Below are 18,352 nucleotides of genomic sequence, written 5' to 3'. Positions count from 1 at the left end.
TATACCTCTTTTGCAAGTGAGACCTGTGGTATAGAGGCTCCACCGTCAAGTCCATCCTCACCTCCTCCATCACCGTCTGGTATGATGATGCTGCTGCCCGGAAGGACATCTCCAGACTGCAGCGCATCATCCCCATCATTTACTGGACATTTTACATGGACATTATTATCCCACTTTAAAGGACTTTTACTTTGCACTTTATAATTTACTAGGCCGCTAGCTCGGCTGCTGCGTGGCCTTGCCTGCCCTATTGGTGCGCGTGGGTGTTTGTTGTTGTTTTTTGCACGCACGCAACATTTAGTCTGTTGCTCACTAAATGTTATTACATCAGTGATGCCACAATGCCTCCTTATGTGTGTGTGTGTGTGTGTGCCCCATTATATCACTGATACTGATGACATCATCAGTGTGTGTGTGTGTGTGTGTGTGCCCCCCTATGACATCACTGATCAGTCTTGTCACAATGCCTCCTTTGTGTGTGTGAATGTGTGTGCGCGCCCTTATGACATCACTGATGACATCACATCATTAGCTAATTAGCCTAATTTAACAATCCGCTCCGTCACACACCCTGAAGGTTTCAGCCCGATCGCAAGTAAAATGGCATAGCTGTGGCCGAACACAGCTTGAAACAAACAAACAAACAAACAAACAAAAAAAACATTGTCCACATACCCAATTTTAATAATTTGAGATTTCTTTCTATCTGCTCCATCTTCTGCTATTGATGTGATTGCTGCACTGCATATTTGCACAAAGTCAAATTCCTCGTTTGTAATATGATTACTCACTATAAAATTAATCTTGAATGAATATCAGTCTTGAATTTTATGATGCCACAGTGATTCAAAATCACTTTAATGCTCCTGTAAGAACACACAGTGTCTGTGGTACTCAATAGTGGAGTTTATATATATTATTTATATAGAGACAATCTATAAACTGAAGTTACAGCAACAAACAAAAACAAACAAACAAAAAACAATCAACACCAAAAACAAGGGAGGAAGTGATCTCAGCATGGGTTTAATGACACTTTCAAACGCTGTCGCAAACATCGGAATTTTGGACGACACGCAAGAACGACCCAACAAAGTGATCCATACGAAAACAGAATGGAATTTTCACCACACACGACACGAGTTGCTGAGATGTGACGGTAAGGGGATGGTGGAGAGCATGGAAGCTGCATCAACAAGTGAAATGGTAAATGTAGACTGTTATTACTGTGTTTCTATTTTCCATCTTTGTTTAACTTATAGACAGTTGCCATATTTGATTACTTTTTAACATGTGGCTATTGTGCATTTTCTCCCTTTCACACTGCAGCACAAGTAGATCTGTGCCACTTTATTTCTCATAAACCACCACTGACCAAATGACTACTCTTCACATGAACAAATTAACGCACCTTGCGACTCATGGTGGACAAGACTGCATGTACGACTTTGGGGCACTAAAAAGTAGGAGCTTTGCGAGTAGCACTTGAAGGCAGCATAATTTCCTGTTCAAACGCTGTATTGTCAGAAACAAGCAAAGACATTTTTAATGTATTTTCCGCGGAGATATTTGCTTGACACTTTGTATGCAACTTGTTTACTGAGCTATGACTGACTAGGAAGCTTCACAGCAATGTTTTGGAAACATTTCGACGCGGTTGGACGACTCGAACATCCAGCGGGCTCTGCGAGCGAGGTAATGTTAGCACAGGGAAGCTAACGTTAAGCTAGCTAACTTCTGGTTACCTAACTAGCGCACCGACTGACGTTAGCTGCGCGACTTGTTTGAGTTAACGAGCGGTTTTGCACACATGCCTAAAAAAACGAACGTAGGATTTGAGGTCCATCCTGCGAAATACACTTTTTTAACAGTGTGGAGATGACAGCTAGCCGGTGCTGCTGGTGTTAGTTGTCACTCATCCAACAAGTGGTCTTGTATCTTGTTTATGGGCACCGTGTGGGTGCTTGGGTATAATGCTATCTTGAGTTGACTGTGAGAAACAACCAGCCACTCAAATCAGAGTCATAATAATACACAGTATTGCCTAACATGTTGTCCAATGACTCATTTAACCTACCTAACCGTTATCGCAGTGTTTGTTTCTGTGTGTCAAAATCTATCCAAGCTGCCTTTGCCTTCACAGCAGATAGCCAGACGTTACATAACGCGCGTTGGTAATCTTATTTGGCAGCAGATATCATCAGCACACTGTCCTCTCTTTTTGCCTCGATTTCGCCTGTTTTTTTACGATGACAGATTAGGACAGATTGTGTGTGGGGGTGTGTCTCTCAAACCCTGCAGATCTCTGGATGAGTCAGAGCAGATTTACACTGTCTTCCCCATTAGACACACACACACACACACACACACACACACACACACACACACACACACACACACACACACACACACACACACACACAAATCAGATACAGTATTGGACTTCTTTGCAACCATTTAACGTTACAGTTTCTGGATGTACTGTGGTATAGTTACAGGGGGAGGGCAGAATAACAGAAGCACCATAAGAAGAAAGGACTTTAACTTTGAGCTAGTGAAATAACATCTTTGATGGCAGCTACACAATAAGGGGTGTAATGATTCACAAAATCGACGGTTCATTAATTTCCATTGGACACGGATAGATAGCCTATGATTATGATAGATTTATAGATTTTTTCCCCTACCTTTCTTATCATTTTGGTCATGAATATTTAATTGAGGCAAACAGTTACAAAGAGGCCAAATAATCGCTGCCTGCATTGAGGGCACACTAGTCAATAAAACTGCAAAATCATTTTTACATCCTAAGTTGAACAACCTTGAACACTGTAATGGTATATGGCTGGTCATCAAGGCCCTGCATGGTGCTCTAATGGACAACGATCGTGAGGCCCTAGCTCGGGGGTGTCAAACTAATTTCTTTTAGTAATAACTTAATAATTAATAACTAGCTCTGAAAGTAGAGTTATATAGGAAAAACAATGGCAAACAGACGACTAGTAGCCTAAAGCTATTATTCAATTCAACAATAGGTATTTTTAGCTGTATCATGAAGAATTGTATTGTGCAAATTGTATTCGTTGCTAGCCCTCGCGGGCCACATAAAATGAGGTGCCTGGCTGGATTTGGCCCCCGGGCCTTGAGTTTGACACATGTGCGCCTAGCCAATCAGCAGATCTAGACACTACACATCACTGCACCTTTATGACAGCAGGACGAGGAGCATTGTTAGCTGCTCTAAAGTCAAAATGTCTGCTCCTTATTGCCTACTTGATATGCATATATTTGTAGGTGTTTAAATATTCTCGTCCCTGTCCTCACTTGTCCTCCTCACTCTCTAGTGTCAGTCACTGCAGGAGCCCTCCCATCTGTCTCTCGTCTGTGCAGACAAACCACTTCAGCTGTCTGCAGCAAAGACAAACCACTTCAGCTGTCTGCAGCAAGCCTCTCGCTCGCTTTACTCAAGGAGCAAACTGTCACTTTTCTCTGGGGAACTTATAATTACGCTGCCCCTCAAACAGACACGCACCCACACCCACATGTGACAGACAAGAAGGCTGCGAATCCATACAGACATTTAGGTCAAATTGTTTGTGAGACTCGTAGAAATGCACCAATTACCCGTGCGGGTATTGGATTGTGGCCGCCGTGGGTGAGTTCCAGGCACACATAGCTGTGTCAGAGACTGGCTGTTTCCATCGGCCACACGTGCCAGAAATCGAAGCAAAGTGACTTAATTTGATCTTTTTCCACACATACAACTAGACTTCTGAGAGCGCCTAGACCTCCGCCAAGGCAAATTGCTTGTTCGTGATGAGGCCTGTTTGATGTCATCAAACAAGCCTCATCATGAACAAGCAATAGAAAAAGCTTATTTGGCGACATTTATGTTTTGTAAATGCCTAACGCGGCGGCGCTCCCGGGACTTTGAGTACTCGACGTCACTCCAATGAAGGCCATTTTATTTTCTCATGCCCCCAGGGTTGTGCAAAAGATGTTTGGCCTTGAGTAGGATTAGTCAGCGCTGCAGTTATATCACTGTATTTTTTATAGGCGTTCTTACACAGGGTATCCGCAGGCTGAGTGAGGGTCTTGAGAAGTAGATATTGCTTTCTCGACCTACACATAAAAAACAGGGCGATATCGAAATTAGCTTGATTGGATATTCAGTGGATATAGCCTAGTTGTTTTTCCATCTTTAACAACTTTAACTTGTATCCAAAGGTGGAATTCCTCAATATTTTGCTGTAAACACCTTTTTTTTTATCGCCCACCTAGTCTAATTGATTTCTCTCCTGATTCCTCCAGTGAGAGACATGGACAACTCTGTCACCCTGTGGCAGTTCCTTCTCCAGCTCCTATTGGATCCCAGTAATGAGCAGCTGATCTGCTGGACCAATGAGGAAGGGGAGTTCAAACTGCTGCAGGCGGAGGAGGTGGCCAGGCTGTGGGGGGCCCGCAAGAACAAGCCCAACATGAACTACGACAAACTCAGCAGGGCGCTCAGATACTACTACGACAAGGTAATAGCATCAACTCGTCTCTCCTGCAGGCTAGCGGGGATTTAAGGAGTAGATAGACCGACACTAGAGCTGCAATAATTAATCGATTGGGGGCCGGGTTGGGGTGCAGCTACGCGGGCAGGGTATTTTTTGCATGGATATGAATACAGGTGTGCCTTGAGATTTTGTCTTGCCATTTGGTGTGCCTTGGCCAGAAAAAGTTTGAAAACCACTGTTATGTTATATTATATTATATTATTATTTTCTCGTTTGTTTACTTCCTAATTTGGGTTGTGTCGACAAAACAACACATTTGAGGACGTCATCTTGGGCTTTAGGAAACACAGATATACATTTAATACAATTTTCTGACATTTTATAGACCAAACGGAGAAAAATAACAGGTAAAATAATCGACAATGAGAATAATTGTTAGTTGCTAGCAGTCCTAACCTGAGAAACCGACACACTGTGTACTTGATGTTCATCTTTTGGTGTGTAGGTTTCACTTGATCCAGTAGCCTGTACTACGAAGCTAGTTTAATGCCTTATCCGAGTAAGTTTGAGTTTAAACCTGGTTTAGCCGTACTACAAAGCAAGTTAACTTTCAATCACCATGGCAACTGACGCTGCAAAGCTAACCTGGTCGCGACCAGGTTAGCTTCAGAGGATAAGATCAAAATCCATGACAGACCCATATAATCGGCTCTCTGGAGTCACTCACCATTCATATAAGATCGCCATATGAAAAATAGATTGCAGTCAACTGAGAATATAACAAGAAAAACATTTGTGGCTCTGTAGGCTACATAATTAAATTAAGCCTACTTACCACTTTATGTCTTAACAGCTCAACGATGCGTGGAGAAATATGATCACTATTAATCACGCAGCGCATATCATACACGGAGCCTCAAAGGGAGTGAGGGTGATATTCTCCTACATGCCAGAAAAGCCTATAGCCTACATATAATATAGATATGGGATAAATATGGGATAGCCCCAATAGGCTACTAAATATGCAGGCAATTCTTGCATGTTTCAGCTGGAACTGTGTCCTGTAGGCTGTATGCCAATATATGAGCAAAAATGGGCTAGTTTTTATCAATGAAAACTATGCCCGCATCGTCTCAATTCAGTTCAGCAGTTTTCTCTTTTATATTAGGCATCAGCATTATCATTATTTTATATATTAATTATTCGATCAGTGCAACTACACACATAATGAGTGATAGAGATCATTATTCATTGAGCATGCGTTTCTAAATCTATGGTCTAAATAGGTTTCCAGATTGTGGAAATTTATAGGCTGAGATTACACATTTAGGGGACAGAAATCGCTGATCAAAGTAAATCAAATGACTGATGTGAATACAAGCGCCAGCTTTAGCAGTCCTTCAGCAGATTATATCCAACGCGGATTTTCATTCTGACATAGGTTACATTAAATATCCGCTAAAACTCTGATCACGCACTGCGCTTTCATTGAATGAGGAAATGGGTGTAGAAATGGGTGTGGGCGTGGATCAACTCAGCTGTTCATAATGTGATTGGCTAGCGCACCTCTTTCGCGTGGACGCGCGCCTGTGCACGAGCGAAAAACGTGCGCGTGCACAGGCAGATCCCAGATAAAGCCAGCTTCAGTTATCGAGTAGAAAACCAGCGTCGTAGTATCGGTTAACTAGATAGCTTTGATCCTGTTCAGTCAAACCAGATCAAAGGGACTTATCGCGGATCTGTTAAGATAGCTTCGTAGTACAGGCTGCAGGTAGAGGAACAGCTAGGAATCACACACTATCAGAACCTAAGGATGGGAGGTTTCTCATGTGAGAGTGCAGTGCAAACATTTCACTTCTGTTACCATTTCATGTGCATCCAATGGATTTAATGCCAGGTAGTAGTTCACAGGACCCTACCCTCTCCATCCCTAGAACCTTAACAGCTATCAATAATAACAACAAAAACAATATTAATGATGGTGATGATGATTATTAGTTATTATAATAAAATCTTGATTTGAACTCTTCAGCAAGTTCCAAATCATAGGGTTTAATTTTATTCATTTGATGGAACGCTGCTAAATGTGTTCTGGTGTTAAGCAGTATCCACAGCAGCCAACAAATTTGGTCTTTTCATTTCACCATTCGGAGATAACATCTGTGTTGGTGAAAAGTGTGCTGCGTGTGCGGCTCTCGTTATCTTGTGCAGCCCGCAGTGCAACATGCTGCTCGCACTCCAATGTGTGCTTTTTTGGAGGTGGTGAAATAAGTTTTGTCACGCTTGTATTTCTCCAATCAGCTGCCTTTAGGCGGGACATCCCCCTATCATCACTCATTATTTTTCCCTGAGTTTCCCTTTCCGTTTTGACCAACTTTTCTCAGCTTGAACACAGACGTTTTAGGCGGAAGCATTTAAAAATTGCGAGAGCCAACCGTCTTGTTTTAAGAGACGAATGACAACCCGGCTTGAGGTCCGCCATGGGTTTCTATTCTTCAGCATTTAATAGGGATCCTCTGAGGTTGATATATGAGGATCAAAGTCTACTAAATAGTTTATAAATTGGCATTCCGTTGGTGTTAAATAAATATTGAAAAATGACTCCATCTAATAGCAGATTATCTTATTCTGTTGTTGTTTGCTGCTACTGCTTAAGGCGCTCACCAGGCAAGCCAAAGCATGACAGCCGTGTCTCAGAGCTCTGCCCGTCTCCCACTCTGCTTGTGGTTTGGGCCTAAACACAGCCTGACCCTGTGGGCGTTCTGGGCTGGGCTGCTCTGGTATGCTTGGCTGCAGCGTGATTGGCTGCTCGTTGGGTACAGACAGGAAGGATGGAGCTGTCCCACGCAGAGGGCTTTTCTGTGGTCTCCTTCTTCTATTTTTTACTCTCTCTGTCACTCTGGCCCCCTCATACATGCGCTGCAGTCTCATCTGTGCTCTGTACACACTGTTACTGTATACTAGTACCTAGGGATGCACATTTTCCACAAATTCCGAAATCGATCATTGGTAACGTTAACGAGCAATCAATCGAGTAATTGTAATAAAATCCAAACCATACCAAATGCGTTTTTCCTCAATAAAACCTTTATTTATAAAGCAGCAACTCATTGTATATTTCTCACAGCATTCATTGCATAGCATATGTTATGAAACACATAAAAACGTAGAGGCATAACTTTTAGACATGTCAACATTTGCCCAGAATCCCCGCCGCGGCCGCGCTGCCTAGGTCCAACAGGGGCTCACTTACCGCAGATTGTTTACTTTTTCTGCTCGCACTGCGTTGCAGCCATTGCAGCAGAGTTGCTCAGCTCCAGTCCAGGTGAGACTAGGATCCGAACGAACATTGTTCAAGTGATTGTTGTTGTATGTGCGTCGCAACTCTTCCTCTTCCTCGCTGATTGCTCCAGGTTTGAGGAAGACGAGGCAGCCAATTTATCCGAACGAACACTGTTCAAGTAGAGCATCTTATGACTTGTCTAAAAAGGGCTATAGTGATGTAGCGGAGTGTCCGGATCCGCCTATTACTTACACTTTGTTAAAACAATAAACGAGAGTCAGGCTGTAACATTATAACACTATTCTCAGACAGCTAGCGCCTAGACACTCGTCAACACCGGCTCTGTTAACAACACAAGTCCCCCACTTCCTGTTCTACGGCAACTCTGAGGGGACATCCACAGAGCCTCGCATACACACTGAACAACTGTCTGTTACAGTGATATCATTGCGCCCTCTGGAGGATCATTGAAAAATGATTTGAAAACACCGTTCTACTGACAGAATGCACGTTGCTTTTTGTTTTGTTTTGATCGCATAAATCTTCACATGCTCGAGTAAATCCTGAACGAGCGAGTAAGGGCCTGTGTCCACCTAGCGTCTTTTTCCGACGTTAAACGCTGGGAGTGCGCTGGGAAGCGCTGATCTCGGCGCACAATATAACAAGGAAGCAGTCTGAAACTAACGTTAGCTCAGTGCGGTAGTAGCTTGATAGCTGACAGCTAACATTAGCAAACAACACACATACAGTGATTTAGCTCAACACTCACCAGAAATATTGAGTGTCTAGCCAATCTGCTTCCACAATTGAGCCTTTCTGTCTCTGTTGCGATAGTTTTTTCATATGATTAGTTGCCAGAAAAGGAGCAACCAGCATCTTTCTGAAAAGTTAAAATAATTTCAGCTGGGAGCGCTGGGAGTCGGGCGCACAAAAACACCAGAGCGCTCTGAAAATATACGCTGGACGCAGCGCACTTTCTCTAGACGTCCGTGTGCGCTTGCATACGCTCTCCCCCCATTGGAAACAATTGAAAATAGACGCCGGAGCTGATGAAAAGACGCTAGGTGGACACAGGCCCTAATCGAGCTTCGATTAATTGTGTGCATCCCTAATAGTACTTGCTTCAACCGGATAACGTGAAGATGATAATGGTGGATTTGTAAAAGGTAAACCTGTATCTTGTTTTAAAATCCCGTTTGTTTCTCTCTCTTCTCTATAGAACATCATAAAGAAGGTGAACGGACAGAAGTTTGTCTATCGCTTTGTCTCCTACCCCGACATCCTGAAAGGGGACGCTGCTACACGGACAGAGGGCGGGGGTGTGGTCGCAGGGGGTGTCCCGCTTCTGTCAGAGAGGGGGGACAGCACCACCCTACAGGAGGGCGAGTCTGGGGACCGGGGCAGCAAGGTAGGAGGACCTCCAGGCTCCGGCATCAAGCAGTCCAACCGCAATGACTACATCCACTCTGGCCTGTACACCTCCTTCACCCTCACCTCGCTGCAGAAAGGACGCCAGCTCTTCAAGTCCATCAAGATGGAGAACCCAGCGGAGAAGATGGCAGACAGGAGGGGTACCAGTGCTGCTGCAGCCCAGAGCCAGGAAGCGTTGCCTCCTCAACCGCCGCAGCCCACCACCACGTCGCCGTCCGTCATCAAGTTTGGTAACACCCCTGCCAGGCCAACGCCCCCGCCCCCACAGGCCATCGAGCTGGCCCTGATGTCCAACCAGGCCTTCTACTCTCTCCAAGGTCCACCAGACTTCCCCACGCACTCCTCGCTGCCGTCCCACGCCCTCTATTCGTTTGAACACGTCCGCCCGTCAGAATCGCATTTCAACCTGGAGGAGCTGCCCTCGCCGAGCCCCTCCCCCAGCATGGTGCCCGACTCCTCCCAGGAGCTGGTGATCGACAGCGACCTCGAGTCCATCTCCTCTCAGCCCGCAGACGCTCGATCTCAGGACAAGGCTAGTAAACGTGCACATTGTCACACACACGGCTAGTTGAAGTTATGGCCACAGCAAAAGTGGAAAGCTAACTTCTCAAAATCTAAAATTAAAAAAGAAAATAAGCGGTGTTAAGTCTGAACAATTTATGTGGCCCCCGTTCACAACTGTTATTTCTTTTTTTTTCCACATTATTGAACTTTTTGTCACCTTGTGGGGCCTCAGGTTTAGGCGATTCAAACTAAAACAGGAACTGAATGTTGTTGTTTTTTGTGTGAACCCCAACCTTAAAGTTCAAACTCCGCCTATGGTCACAATCATCTACTACCTAAAGAACACACACACACACACACACACACACACACACACACCTCCCTTATTTACAGACACATCCGAGTATAAAATGAATGTGAGACATGCTTCACGGTTGTGTTCGAGAGTCAATGCATTTGATGTTGTTAATAGGCACCCTTCTCAAAATCCTCCGTGTCTCTGTTTGTCCTCTAGGGGGAAAGTGGCAGTGGTTTGTCCGGAGGCGAGGCAGCTGTAGTGGAGGCCGACAACAGTTCGTCGTCGGTGAGCAGCAGCACCACGTTCAGCAGCTCAGCAAAGAGCCGCAAGCTGCCCAAAGGCCTGCAACTCAGCCCGCCCACGCTGCTGTTCACGGCCTCCGACTTCCCCACCATGAACCTCTGCAGCCCCTCGCTGCCCACCGCCTCTCTCACACCAGCAATGCTACAGGTCAGCTTCGTCTTCGTTTTGGTAGTAAAGTGCATTTCCCTTGAGGTCGCAACACACTTAAAGGAACACTCTGCCCATTTTCAACCAGCTTTGTATCATTAGAACATCAGCAGTATATCAGAAAACTGTAAACGGTTTTGAAGTCTGTCATTTAATTTGACAGTTATTGAGTGTTAAAGTGTGGACCAGTGACATCACTGGTCCACACTAACTCAAATTAATAACTCAATAACTCAAATCAACTCTCAATAACTGTCAAACTAGATGAATGACTTCAAAACGTTTACAGTTTGAGAGTTGATTTGAGTTAATGAGTTATTAATTTGAGTTAGTGTGGACCAGTGATGTCACTGGTTGATTTGATAGCATGGAATGACAGCAGTTGGTTCAAAGCAATGGAAAAACAAATTAGAAGAGAAAATTTGAGTCTGGTTGTTTATGTGAGACACAAATAGACACCCAAGCAATACATTGAAGATGAAAGGGTCCATATGGACAGCATCTCTTCAGCAGAGCACCAGATACTACATTACCACAAACTGTACTGTTGGCGATGTACTACGTGTGACATACTATGATGTATTGAAACATAGTACTATGTTTTCAGCAAAAAAAAACAGAAAATTCTGAAAGGTAACACATTTTCATTTCAAATTGTTTTTATTCGTTTTTAAGCAATACAAACAAGAAAAAACAAAACCCGTAGAAGACAGACAATACAAAATAGGTGCAAGGTTGTATGATGTCATACATGTATACAATCTCCTGAATAATTGTGATGCAATGACAACCAAGTGTAAAAAATAAAACCAAAATAATAGAGACAAGGAAAGAACAAGAGGGGGGTGGGAAGAGGGTAGGGTAGAGATGTTGGGGGCTACTAATCTAAAGTTCTTGCGTCAAATTCCTTATCATAATAATCTAAGAAGGGGTGCCAAGTCATTTCAAACTTTTCCAGAGAGCCCTGGACTGTGCATCTGACTTTTTCTAGTTTAAGAAATTACATTACCTCACGAATCCAGCGTGAGTGTGATGGAGGTGTGGGCGATTTCCAGCTAAAAAGAATAAGCCGGCGAGCTAGTAATGTTGAAAAGGCCATTAGATCTGATTGATGTCTGGATATCCCACTGTTGCTAGGGGCAACCCCAAATATTGCAGTAATTGGATCTGGGTCTGAAAGGTAACACAATGTCAAAAATATAAGTATGAACTTTAATCCAGTTACGAGAGACCAAGGTCAAGAATCTTCAGATTTAAGGATAAAAAAATTCTATTATGTTCTATTATGTAAAATTCTGGTCTGCCAATTGGAGCCTTCATTAGGGTTAGAATGCATACAATCATCCACTCTTAGTTTCAGATAGTTTCTGAATACGGGTGGATTCCATTTACTATTGCTGACCAGCAGGTGGTAGCAGTGAGAGACATGACTCCCTGGCATCAGGTTTTCAATCATGACGCTGTTGTTTGCAGACCACATGACTGCACTACCGTCTGTGTAAGACTCTTATTATATCTGCTGCTTCAGACAAAGCGGTTATTATTCTGTTCCTCCCCAGCAGGTCAGCTCTGGTCATGAGAGTCAACTTCAGACCAGGGTTTCCGTTATCCGGTAATTGCCGGACTTTTACCGTTATAATTAATCAAAGTCCGACAAATTAATATCTGCCGGTCACCAAGTGTGGTGAAAATAATCCCCTCTCAGCACACAATGAGTTGTTGAGGCTCAAATTACATTTCCACGCAGCTCCTCCTATTAAATAGCCTAAATGAACCACGTAGAGATTAATTAACGCCGAAGCTTGCATTTCGGGTTGTTCCATTTGATTGACCGGTCATAGAAGCATGTTGGTGCAGGGAATTTACAGCAATATCGAGATTATAGGCTTTTTTTCTAGGCAACCTGCTAGCAATTGTTTTTAAGCTCAATAAACACAGATCTAATATTTGACCAGAATTTATTCCAATTGTCCAGGAAACTGAAATCATGCCGGCTCAATCTTTTTGGAACGGAAACACTGCTTCAGACCACCAGACACCACTTGGCTTTTTTTCCAGGGCTACTGGATTGTCTTGGTTGAAATCTATTCTTTCCTTTCTGGTTTCTCAAGCATTGTGAACTTCTTAAGGTTCAGCCTATGGGGGTTCTTGATGTTGGCCGGTACTGTAATTGTTGAATGAAAGCCATTGATAGCTGACATTTTCATGCCTGAAATATTCCAAGGTTTCCCCCAGAATGGTATTCTTTTCAGAGTGATATAAAACAGTGGAGGAGACGCACACATCCCAACAACTGGTCTTCAAAGCAGGTGCTGGACGGGACCTAATAAAAACCATTATTTTCAGAGTGGAAACACGTCTGAAACAGCAGACCATGAGATGCTAAAACGTTCTCCCTCACTATTTGTTTTGGTCTGCCTTCTTCTACAGACTCCCACTCTGTTGCTAACTCCCAGTCTGGCCAACGTCCACTTCTGGAGCACGCTCAGTCCGGTCGCACCGCTTAGCCCAGCCACACGGCGCCAAGCAAGCCACCTATTCCAAGTCAGTACATCTACCATACCTTCCTCCTCCTCATGTACATCTACCATACCTTCCTCCTCCTCCTCATGTACATCTACCATACCTTCCTCCTCCTCATGTACATCTACCATACCTTCCTCCTCCTCCTCCTCATGTACATCTACCATACCTTCCTCCTCCTCATGTACATCTACCATACCTTCCTCCTCCTCATGTACATCTACCATACCTTCCTCCTCATGTATATCTACCATACATTCCTCCTCCTCATGTACATCTACCATACCTTCCTCCTCCTCATGTATATCTACCATACCTTCCTCCTCCTCATGTACATCTACCATACCTTCCTCCTCCTCATGTACATCTACCATACCTTCCTCCTCCTCCTCATGTACATCTACCATACCTTCCTCCTCCTCATCTACATCTACCATACCGTCCTCCTCCTCATGTACATCTACCATACCTTCCTCCTCCTCCTCCTCCTCATGTACATCTACCATACCTTCCTCCTCCTCCTCCTCATGTACATCTACCATACCTTCCTCCTCCTCCTCATGTACATCTACCATACCTTCCTCCTTCTCCTCATGTACATCTACCATACCTTCCTCCTCCTCCTCATGTACATCTACCATACCTTCCTCCTCCTCATGTACATCTACCATACCTTCCTCCTCCTCATGTATATCTACCATACCTTCCTCCTCCTCATGTACATCTACCATACCTTCCTCCTCCTCATGTACATCTACCATACCTTCCTCCTCCTCATGTACATCTACCATACATTCCTCCTCCTCATGTACCATACCTTCCTCCTCCTCCTCCTCCATGTAGCGCTTTTCTAATCTCTTTCAGTGGGTTTGTCCTAACACTCTGCTCTGCTCTCTTCCAGTTTCCATCGGTCCTCACCCCCCAGTTCCACGTCCCAGTGTACAGTCTGGATGGGACCAACACGCCCGGCCCCATCTCTCCAGACCCCCAGAAGACATAGGAGTAGCCCCCTAGCCCCCATCCCCCCCCCCCCCCCCAGACAGCCAGGCCCCTCCCCCTCCGACTTCTGCTCCCAGATACTATGGGACACTGATTTGGGAGTACAGTCGTTGCCATTCCTGCCACTCTGGTGCTTCTAGTTTTGGATAGTTTTCTGCCATAGGATTCACACTACAATCAGTCATGTGGAGGGAGCGTCTGGAGAGAGATGTCGGCAGTCCAGGTTAACGGATGGGGGTAACGCATTGTTTGTTTCATACCATTCTGAGCGAGTGTTTACGCCCTGACGATGCTATTCTAAACACACATTATATAGTACATTAATGACATAATTCCTGACATACTTTTGTATTCATTTCGTCTGGCTCCATGGGATCCTCAGTCACAGCTGTTGGAGGGGAGGGGAGGGGAGGGGGGGGGGGGGTTTCCATGGCAACTGTCGCTGCATGTGGATTGGACACTGAGCAGCCAGAAATATGCTTCATATATATTTGAACTGACACACCAGTGGGATTGCAGATATCTGAATCTGCCATTTTTGTAGAATTTCCTTCTTGTGTAACTGTGTTACCGCCAAAAAACAAAAGATATTTTTGTTATCGATTCCTACCCTTTTTCTGCTCTGCTAATTTATGTTTTTGCTTTGTGCGCTTTTCAATGTTTTAGCCGCCAGCTGTCCTTAACTTGTCCTTTTGCTCGTGTTGAAGGGAAGTACTTTAACCTGATGCCTTGCATGTTTACCTGAAACTCTTTTTCTTTTACCCAGCTCTCAACCTGTTAGTTAAATGTCAAGCCTTGTCTGTAACTGCCTGAGCGCACAGTGCTAAGACACTCTGGAAATGAGTGAGTTGGCTAACTATAGCCATAGCCATAATATCCCAATAGAACCCTTACTGTAACTGTCTTACCGTGACATGTGGCCATTATCAGAACTTCACCTTGACCCGTACCTCCTGTATAGGTTGCTGTATGTAAATGTACCTATCACCTACTGTGTGTAGAGGAGAAAAGTCCGGGAAGGCAGTGTGGCCTGGTCTGTCTCCAGCCAGTAGGCTCTCAGGTATGAGCGAGAGACAGTGGCCCAATTCCAATTCGCCCCCTTACTGACTCAAGCCCTTAGAGGCGCGTTCACGTGAAGGGAGTGAGGGTTTAGGGATGTCCCACGGTGAAATCGCAAAGTGAATGAGGGCTCAGAGTGAGCCCTTTCTGCCCCCTTACCGTAAGGGAGCAGCTATGGCCACTTACGGAAAGGGAATTGCCCACAATGCATAGCGTTGTGAGGTATAAAACGGGAAAGGCTGCAAATATCTGTCAAAAAAATAGAACACACGCGCGAAACGAACGCGGTGTTTGCGAGTGCGCTGGAATGCCTTAATTGACAATGAAACATTACATTAATAGGGATTTCAGATTAGACAAAAAATATTATATCAGAGGAATGCAAGTAGTTATTTTACACAATCCTAGAATAATCATCAATCATTTCTATTACAATTGCAATCCACAACTTTTTTGATGAATGAGAAATAGTTTTACCGAATCTGTATTGTACAGTATTGACATTGTGTATAATGTTGGGTGACATGTCATTATTATGCTTATTTTAATTATAATTACACATGTTGCAGATTGCAGATTTTGCAGTAGACACAGTAGCTACATTTATTTTTAAATTACCTGTTGTCCACTCTGTAGAGCCAGAGCCTGGATGAGAACAGACTCATCAGGGAGTCTATCCTCAAACACCTTAGGCGTCTTGACAATAAACAATATAATAGCGAGCCCCAAACCTGCCAGAGTCAACATCATCTTGTCAAGTGCAAAGGGCTCTGCTGTCCCAATCCTCCTATTTATCCAATGTGGATCCCTTCCACACTTGATGACTCAACCACTTTCACATGGCGGCCATTAGAGGGACTGAGGGTTCAGGGCTTGAGTGTTTAGGGGGCGGATTGGAATTGGGCCAGTGAAGCCATACAATTCACCCTTATCGTGTGTTCGGGAGCTAATTGATTGATGGCTTGCTTTATCCTGATACAGACTGTGGGTGGGTCCAGAGGCTTTGATTGCTATACACACTTAACAGGCAAATCATCCATTTTGAATGTCACATCGCTCTGATGCCGGTTTCCAGTCGAACTGGCTTGTTGAGCATGTGGCTCGCAGTGGGAACGTACCATTACCTTAACCCAAACCATACCTCCGCCCTCTAGTGGCTAGATCTTAAACAGTCTAGCTTAAAGTTAGACCTAACCTTAGTCATCTGTAATACACACACCTTTAACCCTAACTGAGGACTGTAGACATATAAACCCGTCTTTTCTAAATAACTTTGAAGCCATAAGTCTGGGACCCGGACTCAAGAGCAAGATCCCACTTCTCTATGCTATCGAAACGCGTGCAAGTAGTAAGTCAAACTTGTTTACATGGATACTTGGATTGACGACACCACCGCAGTGTTTGTTTTACCTTAAGTGTCGCTCGCTAACCCAGGGATGTACAACCAGCCAATCTTCTAGGGGGAAAAGCTATGCTCATTTATACTCCACTAACACACTCGCCCCCCTTAGCCTACAATCAGTCATATTGATACGGTGCCTTACCACAGCCAAGCCCAAGTTTACTTCACAAGCGGATACAGTTCTAGAATTGTATTAGGGAATATAGGTTCAACAATATATAGCTCCTCTGACATTGTCTCCTATGCCATATCTTTGCTGAGAGCAAAGACGTTGTGAGAAGATCTTGGGAGCATGCGTGTGTGTGTGTGTGTGTGTGTGTGTGTGACTACAGTGCAGCTCATATGGTTCGCTATAGCTTATGTTGTCCAGTAGCCTGGTAAACCAGCCGGTAAACCAGCCGATCACGTGTTCGGAACGCAGAACAAAACAGAATGTGAGTTGACGTGACCGGCTGGTTTACCAGGCTAGATGTCCAGTAGCTTCGAGGCTGGTTTACCAGGCTAGATGTCCAGTAGCTTCGAGGCTGGTTCACCAGGCTAGATGTCCAGTAGCTTCGAGGTTCTGCACTTTTCTTCGGGATGCATTACTGTACATCTTAGAGAACAACATTGGTGATATGCAGTTTATGGACATTTTTGCGAGGCCATATTTAGAGTATGATGGAGCAATGTTCTCCCACTTCTAGGCCCTGTCTCTCTCTTACCCGCTTAAATGTTTGATAACAAACCTTCTCAGAAAGAAAGTATATATATATATATATACCTTTTGTTTGTTTAATATCCTTTGGATTTTTCCTGTAACACCAATAGAATTGTAAGATTAATTTCTATTTTTGTAACGGTTGGATAGATCTATTTTAGGGTTTTTCTGTCATTAGCCAACATTTGATTTAATGTTCTCCGTTTCATTATGTCGTCGTCGTCGTCTTCTTCTGTATTTTGGGAAGTGGCCATTTTGGGAATCGAAGCCTTACGGGGGATAAGGCCAAATCCATGTTTTCTATGTGACGTGTTTTGATCGTGTCGCTGTTGTTTATGCAGATGTTGTGCTGAAACGTTTGCACTTAAAATGTTGGGGTTCCTGTAGTATTGGATTCTGTCACTTTTCTATGACTCAGATTTCCTGTCCTCTTTGAAGAGACCGTGTTTGCATATTAATGAGTAGTAATGTACATCCCCCCCCCCCCCCCCCCCAAAAGAAATCTCCTATCAAAAGGAGGGTAAAATTATGCACTAAGTACTTTATACTGCAAAGCAAAGACTTCAATCTAATCTTTTATAAATAACATAGATTTACATGATATTTAATTAGGCCCTACGACAAAAGATTATTTTAAATAAATATTTTAATTTATAATAGTCCATGAGAATTGGTATTGTATTTTTGCAGTAGCTTTCATAAAGACTATAAAATAGCTGGATAACGCTTATGAAGCCTACTTAAAAGTTTTCTCCATCAAGTCTCGGCACTCGGCATCAGTTGCATATTTCTTAATTTGTATCTTCTGATGATGCGTTTCCTCTTCCTTTCCTTGCAATGTCAAATGTGTTTGAAACTGAATGACACGTCGACTTTGCTTCTACAGTTCTTGCTTTTTTCTGTCCAGTTCTATTTGTTTTGATGCTTTCCAGATGTTTACAAGCTGCTTGTCTTAAGTGGCGTTTTGATGTGTGAGAGGTATAGAAGTGTTTCTATCTGAAGAGATGGATGAGACCAATAAACAAAAGTTCTCTCTCTAACCCAACTGCCTCCAGACTCTATATTGTCTCTTTAACTTGCCCAGTAGCGTCTGACTAGGTTCAAATGTTAGCGCTTCATTCCTGCATCCCACACGAGTCATAGCCAAACATCAAAGCCAGATGTGCTGCTCGGGGTTTTGACATAAACGGAGCAGACGTCC

The 18,352-nt window shown here is 43.9% G+C and overlaps 1 protein-coding gene across 1 annotated transcript; it reads left to right on the top strand.

Moving 5' to 3' along the window:
* The first annotated feature begins 1,528 nt into the window (after nt 1-1,528).
* Nucleotides 1,529-18,180, top strand: elk4 (ETS transcription factor ELK4). Its single transcript, XM_083660901.1, has 6 exons — nt 1,529-1,695; nt 4,312-4,526; nt 9,005-9,748; nt 10,235-10,468; nt 12,899-13,012; nt 13,893-18,180. Exons 2-6 carry the CDS (start codon nt 4,320-4,322, stop codon nt 13,989-13,991), a joined length of 1,398 nt encoding a protein of 465 aa, XP_083517027.1. The 5' UTR covers nt 1,529-1,695; nt 4,312-4,319; the 3' UTR covers nt 13,992-18,180.
* The last annotated feature ends 172 nt before the right edge of the window (nt 18,181-18,352 follow it).

This window comes from Poromitra crassiceps (assembly GCF_964638095.1).
Source record: "Poromitra crassiceps genome assembly, chromosome: 25".
Lineage (NCBI taxonomy): Eukaryota > Metazoa > Chordata > Actinopteri > Beryciformes > Melamphaidae > Poromitra > Poromitra crassiceps.
Note: the sequence above shows the minus strand (reverse complement) of the source record. Positions and strands in the feature narration are given on the sequence as shown.